The sequence below is a fragment of the Lynx canadensis genome, chromosome D2 (assembly GCF_007474595.2).
Source record: "Lynx canadensis isolate LIC74 chromosome D2, mLynCan4.pri.v2, whole genome shotgun sequence".
Taxonomy (NCBI): domain Eukaryota; kingdom Metazoa; phylum Chordata; class Mammalia; order Carnivora; family Felidae; genus Lynx; species Lynx canadensis.
In genome coordinates, this window is record NC_044313.2 from 1,086,390 (window position 1) to 1,107,675 (window position 21,286).

Consider the following 21,286-nt stretch of genomic DNA (forward strand, 5'->3'; position numbering starts at 1 on the left):
AGGTCTTTTCTAAAGTCAGTAATATAACTGTTGTTCTTAATTAAAAGTGTATGATTTGGAAAGAAGCCCCCAGCCACAGTTTGCTATCAGTACAAACACCGAAGAGGAAGACGTCCCACATACCCAGTCCTCTGCTGAAAGCAAGGACCACAAGCAGGGACGGACAGGAGGCACAGCAGCGCCCCCACGCCCTGCAGGCCGCCAGCCCTCCACCTTCTGGGGACAGAGCCCACACACAGCCGCTTCCTGGGGAGGCCAGCGGTGCCGGCGTTCACGGGTCCACGTTCCCTCTGCCACATTGCCCACAGACGCGCGTCTCCGTACATGGATGCCAAGAGTCGGACTGCGTGTATTAAAGCACGGGGTCACCAAGAGCTCAGAGAAGCTCGGATTTTTAACTTAGGTATTTTCCAACAGGTTGCAGCAACAGCAGCGGCCACGGTGGCTGGGAACGCGTGGCCCTAGCGGCTGGTGATGGTGTGGCAGCCACTGAGCAGACGGAGCCTCTGTCCTGTCTTTACTGCCACTGGGGGGTCCCTTGCGGGGACAGCCTGTCTGCCTCCGCCCACGTTCCTACTGAGCTCTTTAACTTAAAACAGCCTGGTGATCATTCTTCAGATCTCAGACAGCGGCCTTTGTCCCAAGTACAAGTGTTAGCCTGTATTTTTTGACTTTGATTACAGTACTCTGGGCTGTCTAGAAATTTCAGTTTCATAAAGTTAAATTTTTCTTTCTTTACGTTTATTTACTCATTTTCTGAGAGAGCACAAGCGGGAAGGGGCAGAGAGAGGGACAGAGAATCCCAAGCGGGATCCACGCTGTCGGCGCAGAGCCTGACACGGGGCTCGAACTCACAAACCACGAGGTCACTGAAACTCACGACCTCAACCGACTGAGCCATCCAGGCGCCCCGAAGTTAAAATTTTCTATCTGTAGTTCCAAAAATTCTGTATTTCCTATTTGATTTGTGAGGCTTTTTGCTACTCCAGATCATACAAATATTTTTAACTTCCTATGCTACAAAATACAACAGCGACCATGCACAGTATGTCCGTGTGGTTCACAGATTATACAGAACAGGCTAACCTTCCTCTTCTTGCAGAGTGTTGTGGACGTCACATTGCCCACTAGAGTAAACCGTGTACAAACAGAAGCTAGCTCCAGCGATCCCACTCCCAGGCGCCCCCCCCCGAACTGAAAGCGGGGTCTCAGACAGGCACCCCCGTGTCCACGGCAGCAGACTCACAGGAGCCCGCAGGTGGAAGGGACCCGAGCGTCCACCGCGGACGAGCGGGTGAACGCAGCGGTCCGTCCACACGGCACGACGTCCCCCGGCCTCGCGGGAGGGAGACGCCTGCCACGCGCAGAGGAGCCCCGAGGTCGCGATGCCCGGTGACAGAAGCCGGACGCAAAAGGACAGGCCCGGCGTGACCCCGCCCTCTCGAGGTCCCCGGAGCCGTCATGTTCACAGAGGGTAGACAGACCGAGGGGGCAGGGGAGGGGACGGGGACCTGGTGTCTGATGGGGACAGGCCTTCCTTTCGGGGGGACGGGAGAGTCCTGGGGACGGAGCGGGGGGGGGGGGTGGCTGTGCGTGGGGTGAGCGTGCTGGGTGCTCCTCAACTGGACACCTGAAAACAGTTCACACGTTTTACGTGACGTGTGGATTTCACCCCCACCTTACAGAAGGAAGGCTTCCACGCGGCGCCAGTCGCCAGCCTCCACCGTTAGTGGCGCTTAAATACAGCTCCGCCAACGGGGCCGGGAGCTGGCAGCCCCAGCAGGCTCAGCGGTCTCCTGGTCTTGACAACCCGCCCGTGCGATGTGGGGACAGGCTGGGAGGGGGTCCCTGCAGCCGGCAGGGGGCGGGTGCACCCCGGACCCGGGCGCCAACGGGACAGGAGCGCTGCTGTGGGGCCGCGTGCACTCAGGGCCCGGACACAGGAAGAGTCCAGCCTGACTCGGGCACCCCCCCCCCCCAACCCCGGCAGCCCTGAGCCCGCCACTGGGAGCCCCCTGCCGGGTCCACCCCGATCGGCATCCTGCAGGGCGGGCTGAGGGGGAGCCGGGCGGACGGCAACAGGCGACACCTGGCACAGGCGACCACGGATCCCGTGTGTCCGGCCCGAGAAGCCAGAGCCTGGCCGAGTCGGAAGCCTGGTTGGGGGGAGGATGGCACCGGCACATTCCTGGCCGGCAGGGGGTTGGGACCCCAGGAGCCTGTGCAGGTCTAGGAGCAAGGGGAACCTTCCAGAGTGGCCACACACGCTTTGAGGACCCACGGAAGAGTGGGGGCCCAGCGGGCAAGGGGAGGAGATGCCTGTGCAAAGGCCCTGTGGCAAAGAGGAGGGTCTAGGTAGGATGACAAGGAGGCTCCGGAGGGCACTGGGGGCGAGGTACAACAGGGTGAGGAGGGCGGTCAGGAGACACAGACACGGAGGCTGGTGCCCGCGAGCTGTGAGGACACAGTGTCAGAGGACTGCTTGTGACCATCCGCTGGAGAGACCCAGGGAGAGACCCAGAGATGATGAGGCCCGGCTCCTGGGGACAGAGCCAGCCTTGGGGACGCCTGACGCGAGGAAGGTGGCAGGACACAAGCAGCTTCTCAAGGGGTCAGGGAGGACGCTCGCGAGGAGAGGAGCTGCAGGGGAAACAGGGCACCTGCCGTCCAGGAGCGGGGCGGCACCACGGGCGGGCCTGGGCAATGGTGCCGGGACCAGCTGAGGGAAGGGGTCCGTGCGCCACAGCAAAGCGCCGGGAGGCCGGGAGCAACAGAACTGGGGCCACAGAGGGGGCGCTGGCAGAGGCCCAGGGCAGGAGACGGCAGAGCCTGTGCGTGCCCGCCTGGTGGCCTCTCTTTTCTCCTTGTGGTCACCTGCTGACTGAACGGCAGAGGCCAGGGGAGTAGTCAAGCTTTGCAAGAGCGGGTGGGAAGGGGTGCGTGGGCGGGAGAGGGGAGGGCTGGGATGCCCCGACCCCGCGGCAGAGCCTAGCACCCCTCCGCAGCAGAGCTGGGAAGCCAGGGGCCGGCCGGGAAGGGACGGCTGGGCACTTGCAGAGTGGCGTTTCCAGGGGGCCTGGGTGACAATGGGGCACAGGCCCTGGGCCAGGAGCTGGCGCTCCGGGAGGCAGGGGACAAGCCGAGCCTGGTCCGGCCGCGCACAGGAGTGCTGGGCACGGCGGCCGTGGGGCTGTAAGCACCGGTTTCCCAATGGTTTTCCGGCAGTCCTGCATCGCGGTCCCGCTAAGAGTCCTGATCCTTCGACGGCACATTAACTGGCTGTAGGTCAAGGACGCCGCGTGGGTTTGCTTTCATACGCTCGGCTGGGGGGTCGGGGGGGGGGTTGGTGAGGGTGAAGCATCTGCAGAAGCCCGAGCCCTGACTCCGCGGGGACACCCAGCCTCACAGCATCCTTCCTGCATGTTCAGAAAGTCCCAGAAATGTTTTACGCACCTCGTAGGCCTCAGGGAGGCGAGGGCGTCCTCTGCGACAGAGAGGAAGAAGCGGGACGCGGCGTGGATGGCCGCCGTCCCCTCCCAGCCTCCGGCACAGCGTGGCTTCCCGCCGAGCCCCTTGGGCAGGGTGTTCGCCCCTGGAAGGACCCTGTCCCAAGGTCAGTGGCTGGGGGGCTTCCCACAAGGGTGGCAATTCTCCTCCACCCGCAGCCGACACCACTGGGTCTCCTCACGTCCTCACGGCCGCCCTGCCTGAGTCCAAGCTGCCCCTCGCCGCCAGCTGACCGGCTCCCAGCCGGGCCTCCCACAGCCCCTCAGGGTCAGTCACGCGCTAGAGCAGCTCGCAGAGCTCAGGGCACAGCGGAGGCTGCAGCCTGGGAGCAGCTGCGGGAACTGCCACACGGACGATTCGCGGGGCCACACGTGATGGAAGATTCATGGGGCCACACGGGACAGGCGGGGGGGCGCACGGGACAGGCGGGGGCCGCATGAGACAGGCGGCGGGGGCACATGGGACAGGAAGGGGGGGCCGCTTGGGACAGGCGGGGGGGCGCACGGGACAGGCGGAAGAAGGTCGCCCGGGACAGGCGGTGGGGGGACCTCAAGGGACAGGAAGGGGGGGCCGCTTGGGACAGGTGGGGGGGCACATGGGACAGGTGGGGGGGGCACACGGGACAGGCGGGGGGGTGCATGGGACAGGCAGGGGGCTCACAGGAAAGGGTGGGGGCGCACCGGACAGGCGTGGGGAAGCGTGAGGAGCTGCACATCCTCTCTGGGCGCCACCCTCCCGCACCTGCGGGGCCGTTGGGATGGGGCTGAAAGCTGCAGGCCGCGCTCAGGCGGTCTTTCTGGGGACCAGCCACGTGACGAGGCCCCACCCTGAGTCACCCGTCAGCATCAGCTGAGGCAGGCTCCCAGCGCTCCCTACGGTAATAAGACGCGCCCGTCACCCCCGCCCCCATGGGGTTTCGCAGGTCTGTGGGGGCAAAGCACATGGTATTTCTCGTCAGGCCGCGGTCTCACAGGCCAGCGTGAGTCTCACACGGGGTCTCAGCTCGTGCTGTGCTAGAACGCCTTCGAGACCCTCGTGTCAGTGGGGTATCATGCTAGCTCACCCTTTTCCGTGGCCACGGGGTGACCCCGAACTTGGGATACAACTTACAGCCACCCATCTCCTGGCATGCCAGTTGTTTCCACTGGGCTGCTGTGATCGAGCTCGGACGGCTTCCTCGAGAAGGTGTAAGTGTGCAAGTCGCCCTGTTCCTGAAGCGACGGCACACGAATCTTGGATGCTTACGTGTTGTGCAAAAACGCGGGTGGTGACAGAGAAGACGGGATGGGAGGACGTAGCACGTCGCCTATGACGCAGGCAGGCGTGCGTGCCGGGCAGGGAGCGGAGGGCAGCCCGCCCGGGGAGGCCACACGGCGAGAGGAGGCGGGAGGCACCGCTTTCTCCCAAGTTGCTGTGGCTCTGATGTGGCTCTAACGGCAAAGGAACACTCTAAGTGTCTGCGGGGAAGTCAGGTGTCTCAGGGCCTAGAAGGTCTGAGAGCCACCCGCTCTCCTGTCCCCCCGGCCAGGTCTCCTTAGTGAGAAGTACAGGCACGAGCAAACACGCCCCGTGTGAAGGGCCGCGGTCACAGTCCCGGCTCCACCTGGCGCTCCGAGGACCCAGGGGCCAGCCCCGTGGGCACCGGCATCGGGACTGTGGGCATCCTACCAGACCCCGCACTTGGATAAAAGGGCTCCGTGTGTCGTTTCTCTTCAGGTGACGGTTGCTCTGCTTGAAAGGACAGAGGCCTCACAAGGAACGTGAGGTGGCAGCAGGACTGGGCACAGACGTTCCCGTTGGGACAGCGCTGGCGGCCGGCCGGCCAGACACGAGCCTCCCGTGGGCGGAGAGCGGGCCCGGCGCCCAGCCTGGCGTGGAGCGTCTGGTTCCCCCCCCCCGCCCCTCCCCCGCGCCCCCCACCCCCAGTCCTGGCTCCTCACATGAGAGGAAATAGGTCTGTCAGCGGGCCGCAGGCTCCACCTCTGCAGCGGGCACCGTGGCCCCCGGACGGGATGAGACCCCTCCCGCTGGCGTCCTTGTACCAGACTCCTCTGGGGAGGCAGGGGCTTGCCCAGGGCCGCCTCCGCTGTCCTCCGGGTCCGGGCTCGCTCCCGCCACTCCCGCGGCGCTCCTTCGTCTCTGGGGAGGACACGCGGCACGTTAGCCGTGGGGCCAGAAGCAGCCCCGGCACAGTTTCCCCCCAAACCCTTTCCCGTCCCTCCACCCAGACGGGAGGCGCCCGTCTGCTCCTGTCCCACGGCGCCAGCTCCGTGTGAGGGGACAACACGGCCCCCTCCCCCCCAGCCCCCGGGGCCGAGCAGCAGGACCCTGTCCCCAGGGAAGATGTGGGCTCTGGCTGAGCTCAGGAATCAGAGGCCTTCACGGTCCCCATGACACCTGAGTTCCTTCCTTCCTCTCTCGCTCTCTCTTCCTTTTTTTAGAGAGGGGGTGGGGGAGAGGGAGAATCGCAAGCAGGCTCCATGCTCGGTGCAGAAGCTGACGGGGGGGGGGGGGGGGGAGGCTGGATCCCACGACCCCGGGATCAAGACCTGAGCTGAAACCAAGAGTTGGACGCTCAACTGCCTGAGCCACCCAGGCGCCCCGAGTTTCACTTCTACGGCTGAGCTTCTTCTGTCCGTCCCCAATCCCCTCCACCAGGGAGCCTCCACGCCGCCGGCACAGCTTGGCCCTGCGCGGTGACCTCGCTGCCCCTGCGCGGTGACCTTCCAACGGTATCCACTGGACTCACTGCCTGCCCCGCGGAGGTGGGGCTGCCGCACCGGATGCGTGTGGAATTTCTGAACTAAACGGAAAGACCAGCCCCTGCTTTGGCCGTGGTTGCGGCTCCCGGGATGGGGTGGGGTCCCAGCAAATCCTCACCTGGCCCTGGGCTCCAGCCAGCTCGCATTCTGGAGTCTGGAAGCTCTCTCCCCAGCCCCACGCCCCCGCGAGGCTGCTTCCTGCCTCCGCCGCTCCCAGGAGGTTCCTGAGCCCCCTCCCCCAGCTGAGCCAGGCTCCACCACTCGTCTCCGCAAATGGAGCTGTGACCTTCCACGACCTGGCCCCTGCCGTGCCCCTCGACAGGGGCTCCACCCGGGCGTCCACTACCCCTTACCCACTCCCGGAGAGGCACGGGGGGACGCTCCGAGGGCTTGCATGTGCGCAGATAACCAGGTGGCGTGACGGGGGTCCACGGGGCTGTGCTGAGTCTACGCCACAGGACGGGACTCTGCACGCTGTCACCAAGGGACCACAGAACGCCAGCGCAGGCCCGAGGCAGAGAAACCAAGAAGACAGCGCTCGCTTGCCCTTGGTATTCAAGAATCTCCTCCCACAGAGCTGTGCAGCATCCTGGGCGCCGCTCGAGCCCAACCTCGTGGCAGGAAGCACACGTCCTCCCGGCCACACGCCACGGTGACCACAGCCACCCCAAGTGCCACCTCCCTGCACGCTGTCCAGATCGTAGGACTCGCACTGACACAGGGCAGAGCGAGGGATGAGGGGGTCCAGAAGGGCGGGTTGGGCGGGTGTCACAAAACACCATAAAGAAAGGAGCCTGGAGGGAGGTGGGGAGGGGGACCCTGCTGCAGCACCGTGAGAGGCGCCCCAGCGGTCACGGTCATGCCAGTGCGTTTGCTCCAGAAGGGCCGGCAGAACCGTCCTGCAAAGCCACCTGTGCTTGGCCCACCCACACCTGGAGCTGGTGGCGAAGCAGCAGATCCGGGACTCCAGCCGGAGGACTCTCTGGGGGACCCGGGGGGCGGCCTGAGCTCCAGCCGGGGGCCTGCCTGGCATGTGGCTGATGACCACTGTGAACGTGCCCTGGAGCCGGGACTCCAGGCATCAGCCGCACGTCCGTCATCAGGACGACAGCGCGGGGGGTGGAACATGGCGAGTCCTGACCAGTTCTGAGGGCCGGACACCTCCCTCCTTCCACAGGAAGGGTCGGGCCCCGTCAGCATGTCCGGCGCGGGGAGGACACGGGTGCACCCCTGCCACACTGTTCCCGGGCAGTCTGTCCCATCAGAGTCCCCAGAGTAAACGCACTCGTGTGGGGACACTGAGGAGGGTCTATTCACACGGGGTGTGGCAGGCGGCCCCAGGGACAGAGCAGGAGCCCTGTGACCCCAAGCCCCGGGGAGGAGGGACGGAGAGGCTGCCAGGACCCAGGCGGCACTTACAGGGAGGTGCAGGGGGAAGCAGGACCCCGCCCTCCCTCTCCGCCTCCTCTCCGATCTCCTGCTGAGGCCCCCCCATTGGCCAAACCCAGCCAGGAGGTGAGGGGCACTGGGGTGCCGTGGACGCAGTCCATGCTGGACGGCCTCCTGGGGCCCAGAGCGCAGTGGAGACGGGCGGCCGGCGGAGCTGGAGGACAGAGGAGCCGGTGAGGACAGGCCCCGGCCCGGTCCCCCGCGAGGCTGACCGCAGCTGCAGGCAGCACACAGCCACCCAGGCAGGGGCAAGAGGGAACTGTATCGGTGGGTGCTTCTTTTTTTTTTTTTTTTTTTTACATTTATTTATTTTTGAGAAACAGAGTGAGACAAAGCGTGAGCGGGGGAGGGGCAGAGAGAGGAGACACAGAATCCGAAGCAGGCTCCAGGCTCTGAGCCAGCGGTAGCACAGAGCCCGATGCGGGGCTCGAACCCACGAACTGGGAGATCATGACCTGAGCCGAAGTCGGACGCTCAACCGACTGAGCCACCCGGGCGCCCCGACTGCATCCTTTTTTTAATTTTCAACTTTATTCTTTAGAGCTAGAGAGAGCGAGCGAAAACGGGCCCGTGTGTGAGTGGGGGAGGGGCAGGGGGAGGGGGAGGGCCTCAGGCGGGCTCTAGGCTCGGCACAGAGCCTGACCGGGCTGGGGCTCGATCCACGACCCCGTAACATGACCTGAGCCAAAACCGAGAGTCGAGGCTCAACTGACTGAGCCCCCCAGGCTCCGGGGAGCAAGGCTTCAATGCACAACCTTCCTTAGAAGAGCCCCGGGAGCCAGGTGATCGGGAGGAGGGCAGGAGGGGATTAAGAAAGAACAAGGAATCTGAGAAGACGCTGGGTGGAGCCGACGCAGAGCAACGACCCCCCCCCCCCAGGCCTGTGCCCACAGCCGCCCGCCCGAGGGAGCCAGCCAGCAGAGCACCCCAGAGGCAAGAGCAGAGCCTTCCCCAGAGAGAGGCAGGCCCCGCCAGATCACTCACCTTACGCGCTGCTCCCTGGGGGCCAAGGCCCCGCTGTCCTCCGCTCTCCTGGCGGGAAGCCCCGCTCGCTGCCGTGGCGCCAGGGCCGGCAGGACGCTCCTGAGGGAGGACATCTTCCTTCTACCGTCACAGACCCCGCGGTGAACACTCCCCCGCGGACGGCACGCGCTAGAACACAAACACGCAACACGTCCGAGCAAGGCCCGTGGGGGCCGATGGGGAACGCCCACGGGCGCCCACGGAAGCCCACGGAAGCCCGAGGCCCGGCCGCTCCCAGGGCCCGGCAACCCGGGGCTCCTGCCTCGGAAGGCTCTGGGTGGCTGGGAACCGGAAAGACAAGCGCAGTCGCAGAGAGGACGGCCTCCTCCTTGTTCATAAGGAGACGGGGGAACTGAGGGAGGGCGGGGGTGGGGGTCAGGCCCCGGGGACTCAGTGCTGAGCTGGCTGCAGCTGGACACCCACACTGCCCACCTCCAGCGCCTCCCAGGTTGGAATCGGTCGACAACACTTTGGTTTTCTCCCGAGAGTTTTCAAACCTCAGGACAGGAGGAAGAATGGCACGATGAGCCCCCGAACACCTTTCACGGGGAAGGAAGTTTTCCATCGGCCGGACCCCAGCCTTTCAGACTTACTTTTCCTAACGGCCCCCCCACGGAGCGGGGCCACAGACACCGCGGACCACTGGACACGCGTCCCTGCCGTCCGTGGGGGCTGTGCCGCGCAGCGCCACAAACCACAGTAACCGCTGGGATTCTGTGCTCCCCAGGGGCCGATTTCTGTCCCCCTGGAATGGTACCGCCCCCTCGTGTGAGTGTATGAGCTATATGCGCACGCGCACGCACACGCACAGGGTCTGAGTTTCTGGGTAACTGTAACCCCAAACCAGGCAAGCGTCCACCACATGACAAATGCCGACGGGGCACAGACATCTACCTGACGTTTTAAAAGATCACGAAAAATGGTATTACAATGTTGGCAAGATCAAGAAAATACACCCCGGCTTTTAAATTTTACCTGAGAGCGTGTCTGGAGCCGGAATGTTCTTTCTCCTTCGTGTTCAGAGCCGCCTTGAGGTTTGCAGGTAACTCTGCCGGTAAGAGCTGCTTTGCAAGCACTTCCTCCCGCTGCTTCTCGACAATCTCCTGCCTCAGCCTCCAAAAGCGCCTGATTTCCTCCTCGCCCGGCCAGTCTTCTGGGGAGGCAGTGGACTTGCCCAGCTCACTCAGGTCTAGCTTTTCAACAGGAGGGAGAAAGTCTGCCTTTTCTTTTAACCTCCCCCTCCGATCCTGAGAATTAACAGCGTCTTTGTCGGCCACACGCTCTGCAGACAAACACAACGGGGGAGGTGGGGGCTCCGTTGGGTGCGTCGCGGCAGCCGGTCAAGTCACCGGCAGACACAGTGCTGTTGGCCGGCTGCACCTCTACACGGCCCCCCGGGGGCCGCACGACCCTGGTGACCGGCTCCCTCCACCCTCCGGCCCCTCCACTCCACGTCTATTTATACAGATAAAGCACACTTTTCTGTTCCGCCAGCCCAGATCTTGTAATAGCTTTATTTCTAATTAATTCTTGGCCCAGGTGCCTACTGTGTATGCTTGGCAAGATCGCTGTCGACCCTAAACACTGTCCTCTCCAGGCAAGTTACTTGAAAGGAAGCTCGCCAGGAACACTCTTGCCTTCGGGATCACGCTCCCCTGTCCCCTCGTGGACGAGCAGCCCCCACCTCCTGCCCCCGCCCCCACCAAGGCAGAGTGGGGTCCCAGGCCGAGCTGACACAGACTACTTTTTGGCTTTAGGTTCAAAGTCGGAATACAGACACTTCGCATCTGGCCACCCCTTCTGAGAAATGACCCTGGATTCTGATCCGTCGTTAAGAGACGAAGCCAGTATACTCTTTGGGAAACCAGGGTGTTCGCGGTTTGCGGCGGCAGGCAGGCAGGAGACGAGGCAGAGGCACGGAGCTGTGGGCGCCCTCCTCGTGCCCTGGGCCCTCGCCATCCCGGGGTTTGCCAGACTCACCTCCTACCAGCACCCGCACATCTGCGCCTGGCTGTTTCCTCCAGCCCACGAGGGCCAGCGTGCAGGGCTGGGGACTGTGCGCCCCTCCGTTCGGCGAGGCATTGCTGGTCTGGGGCCCGTGTGCCCTACTCCCCCACTCTGCTGTGCAGTAACCCCTGGGCCTGTGTCCAAGCGGGGACCCTGTGACTGCTGAGGCCTTGTGAGACCCAGGTCCTGACCCGGTCCGTGGGGGCAGCACCCGAGGGGCTGTGACTGCTGAGGCCCAGTGGGGGCTTCCCGCCTCTGTTGGCCTCCTCCCCCTCCCCACGTCCCCTGCTTCAGCCTCCATGCTGCCGCCTGGGTCGTCTCTCGAATCAGTTACTGGCCCTTGAATCCTGACTCGGGAACTGCTGTTGACTAAGACACTTTGCAAATACAATCGGTGTTTACAACGACACGTTCTGGGGTCATTTGTTTGGATTTGGGAAAAAGATCAGCACTTCCTAATTACTTTGGCCATTCCTTATGTTTACTGAGACGGACTCAGTAATTCACACACTCTGACTTTATCACGTGTGCAACTATCATGGCTACTTCAAGTCCAGGCGTTTTCTTAATCTAGGAGCTGTGTTTAAGCAGTAAAGGTTTCGGTGCTCTGAAGTAAATTTTCAGAGCACTCACTTTTTTCGTGAGCATTCAATTACAATTCTCTTTTACGTCTACTTTGTCTGAGTGGAGCCACAGTGCTCCTTCCCGGTTAGATTATCTCGTGAGAACGCCTGGCTGGATGGGCCGCACGCTGAAAACACAGGATCAAATGTTGAGTGGGCGTGCGCCCAAAAAGTGGCAAGGCCACGGCCCCCTGCCCACGAGTAAGGGCGTGTTACTGCTCCTGTTGTGAAACAGTTGTCGGAGGGGCCGAGGGAATTTCCTGAAGCAGGTACCTGGTGAGGCTCGCTGGCGAGGAGTTTCATGCGATTTACCCAGTGAACTTTTACCAGATCCCACCCTAGACGGGCTCTGCAAGGGGCGCGGAGAGCGCAGACCCATGAACACAGAACCGAGGAAAGACACAGCTCCGACAGGCCGGCGCGGACCCCCGATCGCGGTGTGAGTCCAGCAGAGGCCACGCGAGGCCCAGCGTGCTCCCCGTGACGCCACTGAGGAGACAGACTCCCCGGGTCCTGGTTTTAACAAGCAGCGACTTCAGTTCTAATGCAGTTTGGTGCAGTGACGGTCCCACCAACCTGGAGAAGCTGACCCTCGGGGAGGAGGCCGCCGCATGGCGCAGGCCTGCAGGAAGGCCAGGATGGCACCCAGTCCCTTCTGCACGACGAGGGGGGCGGGGAACTCCAGGGGGCAGTGTCTCAGGTTCAAGGCTCTCAGTGTGGTCACGTTCCCTGTGAGAGAGGAAACCACACCTTCACACACTGCTCCACGGAATGAAACAAGGAGGAAAGATTAAAAATCCTATTGGGAATTCGGGGTAAAATGACACGACAGATGTCTGAGCTTTGCTGCAAAAAAAAACCAAACAACTCTGCAGCGGAGGCAGATCGCACAGGTGAAGACCAGGCGAGTCGCAAAAGGAAATAAATGAAATAGAGCGAATAGAAGAGACGGTAACAGCCCTGAGGCAAAAACCAGAATACGAAATCGCTGTATCATCTGAAACGCAACAAAACCTCGGGGAGGACAACGTGACCCATACTCAGGAAACAAGCGTCACTAGAAACTGTCCCCAAGCAGCTCAGATGTTGGATTTAGCGAACAAAAAATTCCAAGCAGTCACAAATATGTTCAAAGCCACGAAGGAAACCACGTTTAAATAATTACAGAAAAATATGGTAAAATGACTCAACAGGGATGAAATGTCGACAGAACCAGAAATTATAAAAAAAGAACCAGCTAGCAGTTCTCGAGTTGAAATTGCAAAGACCGGGGTGGAAAGTTCTCTAGAGGGACCCGGCAGCAGACACGAGACGGCAGAGGACACAAGTGAGCTTGATGATGGGAGAGAAACGCCATGAGATGGGGAGAACTCCGGAGGCCCGCGGGACGGCCTCACGTACGCTGGTGCACACGCCCGGAACGAGAGCCACGGAGGACCCGAGCGGGGCCCGGCACGCTCTCTGAGGAAACCACGGCGCACGCGCCCCCCGCTCGCTGACAGACGCCAGGGTACTGTCCGGAAGTTCACCCCAAGTAGGTGACCGCCAAAGGCAGTCACGCCTGGAAACATCAGAGTCACCGAAGACGCAGAGAAACGAGCTTGAAAAGCACAAGGGAGCAACAAACCATCACACACACGGGCACAGGACTAACTTCCGGGTCAAACAGTGGAGGCCAGAGCCCAGTGAACGGCACGCTAGCGTGCTGACAGAAGACGCCTGTGGGTCAAGCGCCCTGAGCCCACCCAGACGGCCCTGCGGGAACACGGGCGAGAGGCAGCCGTCGGATCGCCCGAGCTGCCCGGCGGCAGTCGGTGACCCGGCTCAGGGACTCCACGTCTCCCCCGCCGTTCGCACGGTTTCAAGGCCAGCTGACCGCCCCTGGACGGAGGGAGAGAGTACAGCAGCAGAGGACAGAACCCGTGAGCCGCAAGGCCAGCGAACACAAAGCAGCAGGATCTGGAGCAGAGACGAGAGGGGACGGGAAAAGAAGGGCAGACTCGAGGCCCGCAGGACAGAGTGGAGATGCCGACACCCACCCAAGGGCGGCCCGGGAGGAGAGAAGACAGGATGAGAAGGAAGCAAGGTCTGCAGAAAGAATGTCAATAGCCAGGGGTTGTCCAGCTCTGATCAAAGACCCCACTAAAGGTTCCAGAAGCTCGGTGAGCCCCAAATAAAGCGGGTGCAAAGAGAGATGCGCCCAGGCACACCGCAGGTAAACTGCTGAAAATCAAACACAAAGAGAGGAGTTTTAAGCAGCCAGACAAAAAAAGATTGATCGGTTTTAAAGGAAAAACAGTAAGACTGACAGCTGGCTTTTCAGCAGAAGTTAGAAGCCAGAAGACGATAAAGACATTTTCAAAGCAGTGAACACATCTCTGAAACCTGGCTTCTCTACTCAGCCACACAGCCTCCAAATAGGATGGAAAATAAAGATGACTTTTTAGAAAACCAAACTTGAAGAATTCATTACCAAAGAGGAAACGGTAATACTAAAGGGAGATCTTCAGGCCACGACGGTCATCCCGGGTGAAAGCAGGCAACTTGAGAAACGAAGGTTAAACATGTAAGAAAATATAAATAAATACTGACAGTTTAAGATGCGTTTGTGGGATTTATAACAAGACGTAAAAGCAAAATCTATGAAAAACAGCACAAAAGGCAGGAAGGAGGCAATGGAACTAAAAGTGGTGAAAGTCTGACTTCAGCCGACGGTCATCGGTCAAGGATGGACGGCACAGTGTCTAGAGAACCACTAAGTGATGCTACAAACAGTACGGTGAAAACTCTGCTTCCCGCAATGTTGGCGTAGCTCCAATCTGATCAACTCCCTGCAGATAACCAGTCTGCAGAAACCGGGCAGAATATACACCACCCGTGGGCAAGCCAGAAATGAAACGCAGGCAGAAACTAGAGGGGGAATGACAGCTTCCAGAAGAGAAAGACACAAACGCCTGTACCATCTGTGTGGCTTTCTGCCTGACGGAAGGCCCCAGAGGGCCCCACGCGGGGCAGCTGTAACAGACAGAAACCTATGTGACCTTGTAGCGCCAGAGGACAGACCGCAGAGCCACTGCACCAGCCAGAAAGCGAAGGGGCGCACCCCGGACAGAAGAGGACCGCCAAGGGGGGCCCTACATCGCCGTGCAGACGGCCCACGTGCAAATCCCTGGCACGGTCCTGAACTTCCCGCACACAGCACGGCCGCACCTGCTGCCCGATGCCAGAGAGACAGTCGGGAGTCCGGGTTCTCTCAACTTAGCTATTTAAAAAAAATTTTCTTTAAGTTTATTTATTTATTTTGAGAGAGGCAGAGACAGTGCAGATGGGGGAGGGGCAGAGAGAGGGAGACAGAGAATCCCAAGCAGGCTCCGCACCGTCAGCTTGGAGCCCGATGTGGGGCTCGAACTCATGAAACCGTGAGATCATGACCTGAGCCGAAACCAAGAGTTGGACACTTAACCGACTGAGCCACCCAGGTGCCCCTCAACTTACCTATTTTTAAAAACCAGGACTCTAAAGAGGAAGATAACAGAACCCAGAATCTCCACAGTGTATCTACCACCACGTCCAAGATACAATCCAAAAAGTTATTAAAGGAAAAATTTGTTTATACTAAATGAAAAAAAAGAACTCTGCACAGAAAAATAGAAACTATTTTTTTAATATGAAAATCCAAGGACTGAAAGCACAGTGTCTGAAAAAAAATTACTAGACGGTTTTCACAGCCAGTTAGAGATGACAGAAAAAGATGCATGAACTTGAAGAGACCGATCTATCTTCTCTGAAGAGCAGAAAGATGACCTTTTTAAAATGTACAGAAGCTCAGTAATCTGCAGGACAATAACAAAAGGTTGGACAAATAAGTAGAGACAGGAACAGAAAAATATTTGGAGAGTTAATGACCAAAATCTTTCTCAAATTTGGCAAAAAGATGCGAATTTCAAAACTGGATAAGTTCAACAAACGCCTAGTAGGAAAAATATAAAGAAAACCACAGGACCTCAGAGTCAAAGCACTGAAAAGCAAAGATACAGAGAAATCTTGAAAGTAACCAAGGCCAATGGACACAGTTCATAAAGGAGGACGAAGAGTGAGTGACCTCAGAGGCCTGGGGGCAGTGGAACTTCTCTTAAGTCCTGGATGAAACAAATTCAACCCCTATTTTTAATCAACAATATCCTTTGAGAATCAAGGCAAGGGGTGCCTGGGTGGCTCAGTCTGTTAACTGACTCTTGATTTTGGCTCAGGTCATGATCTCACGGTTTATGGGTTCGAGTCCCGCGTTGGGCTCTGTGCTGACGGTGCACAGCCTGCTTGGGATTCTCTGTCTTTCCCTCTGTGTGCCCCTCCCCCATGCTCCCTCTCTCTCAAAATAAATAAACTTAAAAAAAATTATTTACATCAAAAAAGAACTAAGGCAAAATGAAGACATTTCCAGAAACATAACAACTAAAAGTCTGCCAACAGAATGATTTTAAGAAATCTGAAGAGAAGTTCTTCAGGCTGAAGGAAAAGGATACCAGCTGTATCTTCAGGAAAGAGTGAAGAGATGTCTACCTGGAATGCTACACGTTAAGCAAATATAAAACACTTTTTTCTCTTAGTTTCTCTAAAAATACGTGACTGCTGAAAGCCAAAACTGTAAGTCTGTGTTGCAGGTTTATAACATAGGTAGACCTCATCTGTAGGACAGGCTGAGTATAAGGAGGACCGGAGAGAGCTATACCGGTATGGCTATCAGGTGGTGACATCAGGTGGTGACACAGGACAGCGCTAGCTCGAAGCATGCGTGGTGTAACCCCGACAGCAACCGTGAGACGGCAAAGGCATGTTAAGAAGAATAACTAAAAAGTCAACATACAAGTTAGAAGAGAAGTCTAAGTAATACCCAATCAACATGCAGTTATTGGAACAGAAAAAAAGCATGGAGACAAACAGCAAAGAGTAAAAGGACAGCCCTAAATCCGTTCATGTCAGTGATTATATTAAATTAACCAGTCTAACCACCTCCATTAAAAGGCAGAGATAGGCTGACTGGACGAAAGAGCAAGACCCCGCTACATACTGCCTACCGGCCACGCGACGGAGAGGCTGCGTGCCACGGAGAGGTTCGAAGCAAGAGAGTGGAAAAACACGTCACGTAAAGAGTGGACAGAAGAAGGTGGCAGCGGCCACACTAGTCCGTCCTGAACGGCCAGTAAGCACCTGACAAGGTCCACGTCGGAAAACACCCGGAGATGCCGCGTCTGGGGGCTCGTGGGAGCAGCCACGGCAGCACTCGGGGGAAAAATCACAGTTGTCACAGCACAGGTTGGAAAAGAACGGTGGAAAACCAGTGATCTAAGCCTCCAACTCAACAGGTTAGAGAAAGAACAGCAAGTCAAACCTAAAGAAACAAAGACGGTAAAGGGCAGGAGTATGAGACGAGACGAAACAGGTCAGCTGCGGAAAGGAGAACACGGTCCTCTGCTTCCTCCTCCTCGTCGTTCACAGCGAGGAAAGTGAATAAAGGTGAAGGCGCCGCCCCCGTACGTGTCCCTGCACATCCACCCCAAGACCGCAGTGCTGAGCCCAAACTGCAAGTCGCCAGGACAGCTCATCACCGGAGGATTCAACTTAGAGACAGTTCAAAAGGAGGGTCCTGGGAGGGGATGGGCAGTGAGGAGGGCACCTGTTGGGAGGAGCATCGGGTGTTGCCTGGAAACCGATGTGACAATAAAGTTCCTGTTAAAAACAAAAAACAGAAAGCAAAAAACACAAAAGGAGGGTCCTTGAAACAGACATCGTCTGAGAGCTGTCAGTGGCAGAGCCCTCCAGGAAAGCGAGGGGAGGGCGAGTCCGGACCCGCGGGCCCCCCGGGAGGGACAGGGTGCAGCGGGGACCGGACCGGACCGGGCCCGGGAGTTGCAGCTGTGACGCCAGCTTTTCCTGAGCTGTGCGCTGGCTACAAAGCGCCGCATCCTTCTTCTTTCTCCCCCCGTGTTTACACGTCACACTTTCTACGAAGAACGCAGGTTCCCGCATAACAGCTCTTGGGAGTCGCAGGGTCTGGGGCCCCGAGGGACACAGTGGAAGCAACTTGTAAATAGTAGCCAGCTGGCCCCCGCGACTCGCCTGATACGTCCACTACGGGTTCCACTAACTCAAAAAGGCAGCATGTCACAGCCAGCTTTTACGGTAATGCTTGAATACTTACCCAGCTCCACAGGTAACATTTTGATAGGATTTCTTTCTAAAAGCAAAGTTTTCAAATGCCTTTAAAATAAAACAAAAAATACATAGTTTAAAAAGCAGAAAATCAAATGACCGTCCCTAAAAGACACCGTCAAATTTCCTCCTCTACCTCCTCTCCCTGGAGTCGGCTTCAGCGTGGGCACGCTCGTTTACGACGTGCCCCGCGTGTGGCCCCGTCTCAGCATGGGCCAGGCTCCCCCGTCAGTGAACTGACATTTGGGGCCAGGCGACTCTCCGTCAGGCGGCCCGTCCTGCGGGGCGTCCAGCTGCCTCCTTGTCTCTACCCACGAGTGCCAGCGGGACCCTCCCCGAGCTGTGACAGCCGCGGAACCGAGGGCACCGCCGCCCTGCAGGGGGACGGGACTCCTGCCCGCGTCTCCTGAGGCGTGCTGTGAGGAGGCCTCGCACCCTAAGGCGCTCCGCCAGCAAGTCCCCCCGCTCGAAGTGCCGGGTGCCCGCTGCGGCGCGGCACGCTGTCCGGCTGGGGAGGGAGAATCCGTAGTCTCAGACGAGGAAGCGTGGCATCGGGGCATTTCTCCCTGCACCGGGCTCCAGACCCCTTCCTTCGTGGAACACCTAACACCCCTGCAAAATCTCTCACCAACTAGCCATGGAGAGAGAGGAGAGAAGGAGCACGAGAAAGTAACACTTTTTAGCAATACTAAAAAGTTACTGATTGAATGATGGGAAAAAAGGAGTATTTCACCTTAAATTCTGTCTTCCCCCTTTTACCATACTGTGCTTCTTTTGTTTTATACAAGTCATTCTTTTTTTTTTTTTTTTTTTTTTAAGGTTTATTTATTTTAAGAGAGGGAGACAGAGAATCTGTCAGCGCAGAGCCCAATGTGGGGCCCAAACCACGAACCGTGAGACCATGACCTGAGCTGAAATCTCGGGTCAGGCGCTCTGCTGACTGACCCCGGCGCCCCTCCCGTGGAATTCTGAAGACTCATCATACACTAGGGATCAATTTCTTTCTCTCCTTCACTTTTTAGGGACCAGCAGCTGAAATCTGGCATAAAAAGACCACAAACACCCCGGCTCATGGTTCCAGGCTCGGGGACGGGCACCCGGGAAGAGGGCGGGACCCCTCCCCCCTGTATCCGTGTCACCCCGGGCTTCGCCGAGAGACGTCTGGAGAACTGTCAAGTCGGCCGTAGTATTCAATCTCCACACCTTCGCTGCAGCACACGGCCGGCCGGCCGGTGTCCCGGGCACACGGGGCTGCTGACCGTGCGGGGACGGCCGCCGGCCACGACGGGGTCGCCCTCACAACCGCCTGGAGAAAAGCCCCCACCCGCCTCCTCCTCTATCGCGGGCCCGGGAGTGGCCGAGCCCTCAGCGGCCCCAGGAAAGCAGCCGGGTGACCGCGGGGCTGGAGAGCCGTCCACCCTGCGTCCGCGCCTTCGGCCCTCCCGCCAGAGAGGAGGCCAGCAGCCGAACGCACCTACAGACCCCGCGTGTGAATCCGCGCGGCGGGTGGAGGGAGGCCATCTCAAGCCTTATCTCCCCTTGGACGGTGAAACCATTAAAATCCAGCATCACGACTGGTCAGCGTCCCCAAGATTTGAAAGCGGAAAGGCAACGTCACAGACACACAAGTGAGAGTTCTCCCGTTCCGGCCCAATGAAGTTTAAGTTCCGGACCAGCAACCCCAAAGGAAAATCAGATCGCCAAGGGGTGAGACGACTTTCTTTCCATTTACTCCCTTGGTTTTCCTTACTTACGTGAGGTCTGAAAGGAACAGACGTTATCGGTCAAACTTTTCTCAGTGTATGCAGAGTGAGTCACGTCAACGCCATCACTTCAACCACCGGGGGTTGGTTTAGCCCCAGTCGTGGGGTACAGAAACGGCCCGAGAACGGGGCAGTGCCTGCTCCCCACACGACGGACAGACCCCGCGTCTGCGCCCCCGTGAGCAGGCGGCCGGTGCCCTGGACGTCCCCGCCACCTGCCTGCTCACGGGGGCGCAGACCGCGGGAACCAACCACTCACCAAGGAAGCGTCTTCCCGCCTTATGCAATGACAGGTTTGAATATTCTCGTGCACACGTTAAATAATAAATTTGTAAATGTTGACCCCTAGGCACTGTCAGTCCACGGGCTGTTTCACAGATTCTCCACGGAACGCATACACCGCAGTGGCTTGCCGGGGGAGGCGCGTACGCTGACGTACAAATTTCTCTCTCTCTCTGCTAGCAAAGCTTACACATCCAGGACAATGAGCGGGGAGAACATTAGTACTGGCATTGCTTTCATTAGGCCTTTTGGAAAGTTTAAGGTTTTTAATAAGCCCGTAATTACTTAACACTTCTGATTAATATGTTTCAGCTCTTCGGCAGGCTGATCTAATTTTAATGATATAATGGGCTATAAATCACATGCAAAATTATATCTTAAACGATATTAAGCAGCTGGCTTTGACTGGCAAACCAACAAATTCCAAAATTGGAGAACTGTGTGCTTATTTTAGAAGAAAGAGCAGCGCTTTGGGAAAAGGCTTCCGTTTGTTTACACTCTGAGGAGCAAACCCTCTCCTCAACTGTGCTAATGCCACAGTCTAGGGGCAGAAAGCACTAAATTATCCTCAACACAAAAGATGAGTCACCCTGGGAAGAACAAAGCCTTGCTTCCCAACCTGCCCTAACCACCAGCTCAGAAGACTCACGAGGTCGTCAGCTGGAAGGGACACGGTGGGCGGTGGGCGCGGCCCTCAGCCGCCGTCACACCGCCCTGGCTGGAGCCAGGGACAGGGTTCTGTGCGCCCAGCGGCACCACCCACAGACCCCGACGACCCCAGAGCTCCAGGAAGACGGCTCCTGGCTCTGACTGCCCCCTGCTGGAGACCCCAGCTTGTCATCAGAAGTCAGCTGCTTCCTTGTGGGGCCTGAAAAGGCACAAAAGATTCACACATGTTCTCTTACTGTTACACGGACAAAACGCTCACTTCTTCCAACACACTTCAGCAAGCAGTGAGCCACCCTCCAGGCAAGTGAAGGGCCTTTACAGCCTCCCGCTCTGCTGCCTGGAGGGGCCACCACGGCCGTGTGCGGACGTGATTACTCACATAAGAACCGGGGGTCGCCCTGGGACACCTCTCTTCCTCCCATGCCCTGAAGCAACCTGAACCCCCACCGGCCCTCAAGTCCACCTGGCACTCTGCCTTGTCAGCCTGGCCCAGGCCGCCGCCTCTGGCGGGGACGGCCGCGTGGCCTCCTAACTGGCCTTCCACGACCACCCTCGCCCCCCCTTACAGAGTGACCTCAAAGCCAAGTCAAACTGCAGCCCTCTCCATTCCAACCCACTGTGATTCCCAAGCTCTTTCAAAATGAAATCCAACACTGCATCCCTGGCCTGCTAGCTGGGCTGACCCTCTTTCAAGGCATTTCTTGCCCCTTCTGCCTCCTGTGTTCCTCTCTGGCCTCCCTGCCGTCCCTCACGTCCACCAGGCACACGCTCCCAGGGCCTACGCACGTGCTCTCCTCTGCCCAGGAAGCGCTGGCATTAAAGGACAGCCTACAAGGGTTACCGGGCTTTCAAACGGGTAAGAAACACTGATCTGGAAAGACGCGGGTGCTAAAGGCGACGGGGTCAGGACAGTAGGCCGAACTCCCAGAGAGCGTGGCTCCCGGGGGAGTGCTGGTGCCAGCTGACCCTTAGCTGCTGGGGAGAGTCCACG

At 58.7% G+C, this 21,286-nt stretch overlaps 1 protein-coding gene across 1 annotated transcript in view; it reads right to left on the reverse strand.

The window, feature by feature from the left end:
* Positions 1 to 21,286, reverse strand: part of LRRC27 (leucine rich repeat containing 27) — a 35,250-nt gene that overhangs the window by 10,636 nt on the left and 3,328 nt on the right. The window contains exons 3-7 of the mRNA XM_032595224.1: positions 17,571 to 17,629; positions 11,948 to 12,100; positions 9,717 to 10,023; positions 8,703 to 8,870; positions 5,448 to 5,646 (exon numbers count right to left, since the gene is read on the reverse strand). Coding sequence (XP_032451115.1) covers positions 5,448 to 5,646; positions 8,703 to 8,870; positions 9,717 to 10,023; positions 11,948 to 12,100; positions 17,571 to 17,629 — 886 coding nt within the window. The remainder of the gene's footprint in view (positions 1 to 5,447; positions 5,647 to 8,702; positions 8,871 to 9,716; positions 10,024 to 11,947; positions 12,101 to 17,570; positions 17,630 to 21,286) is intronic.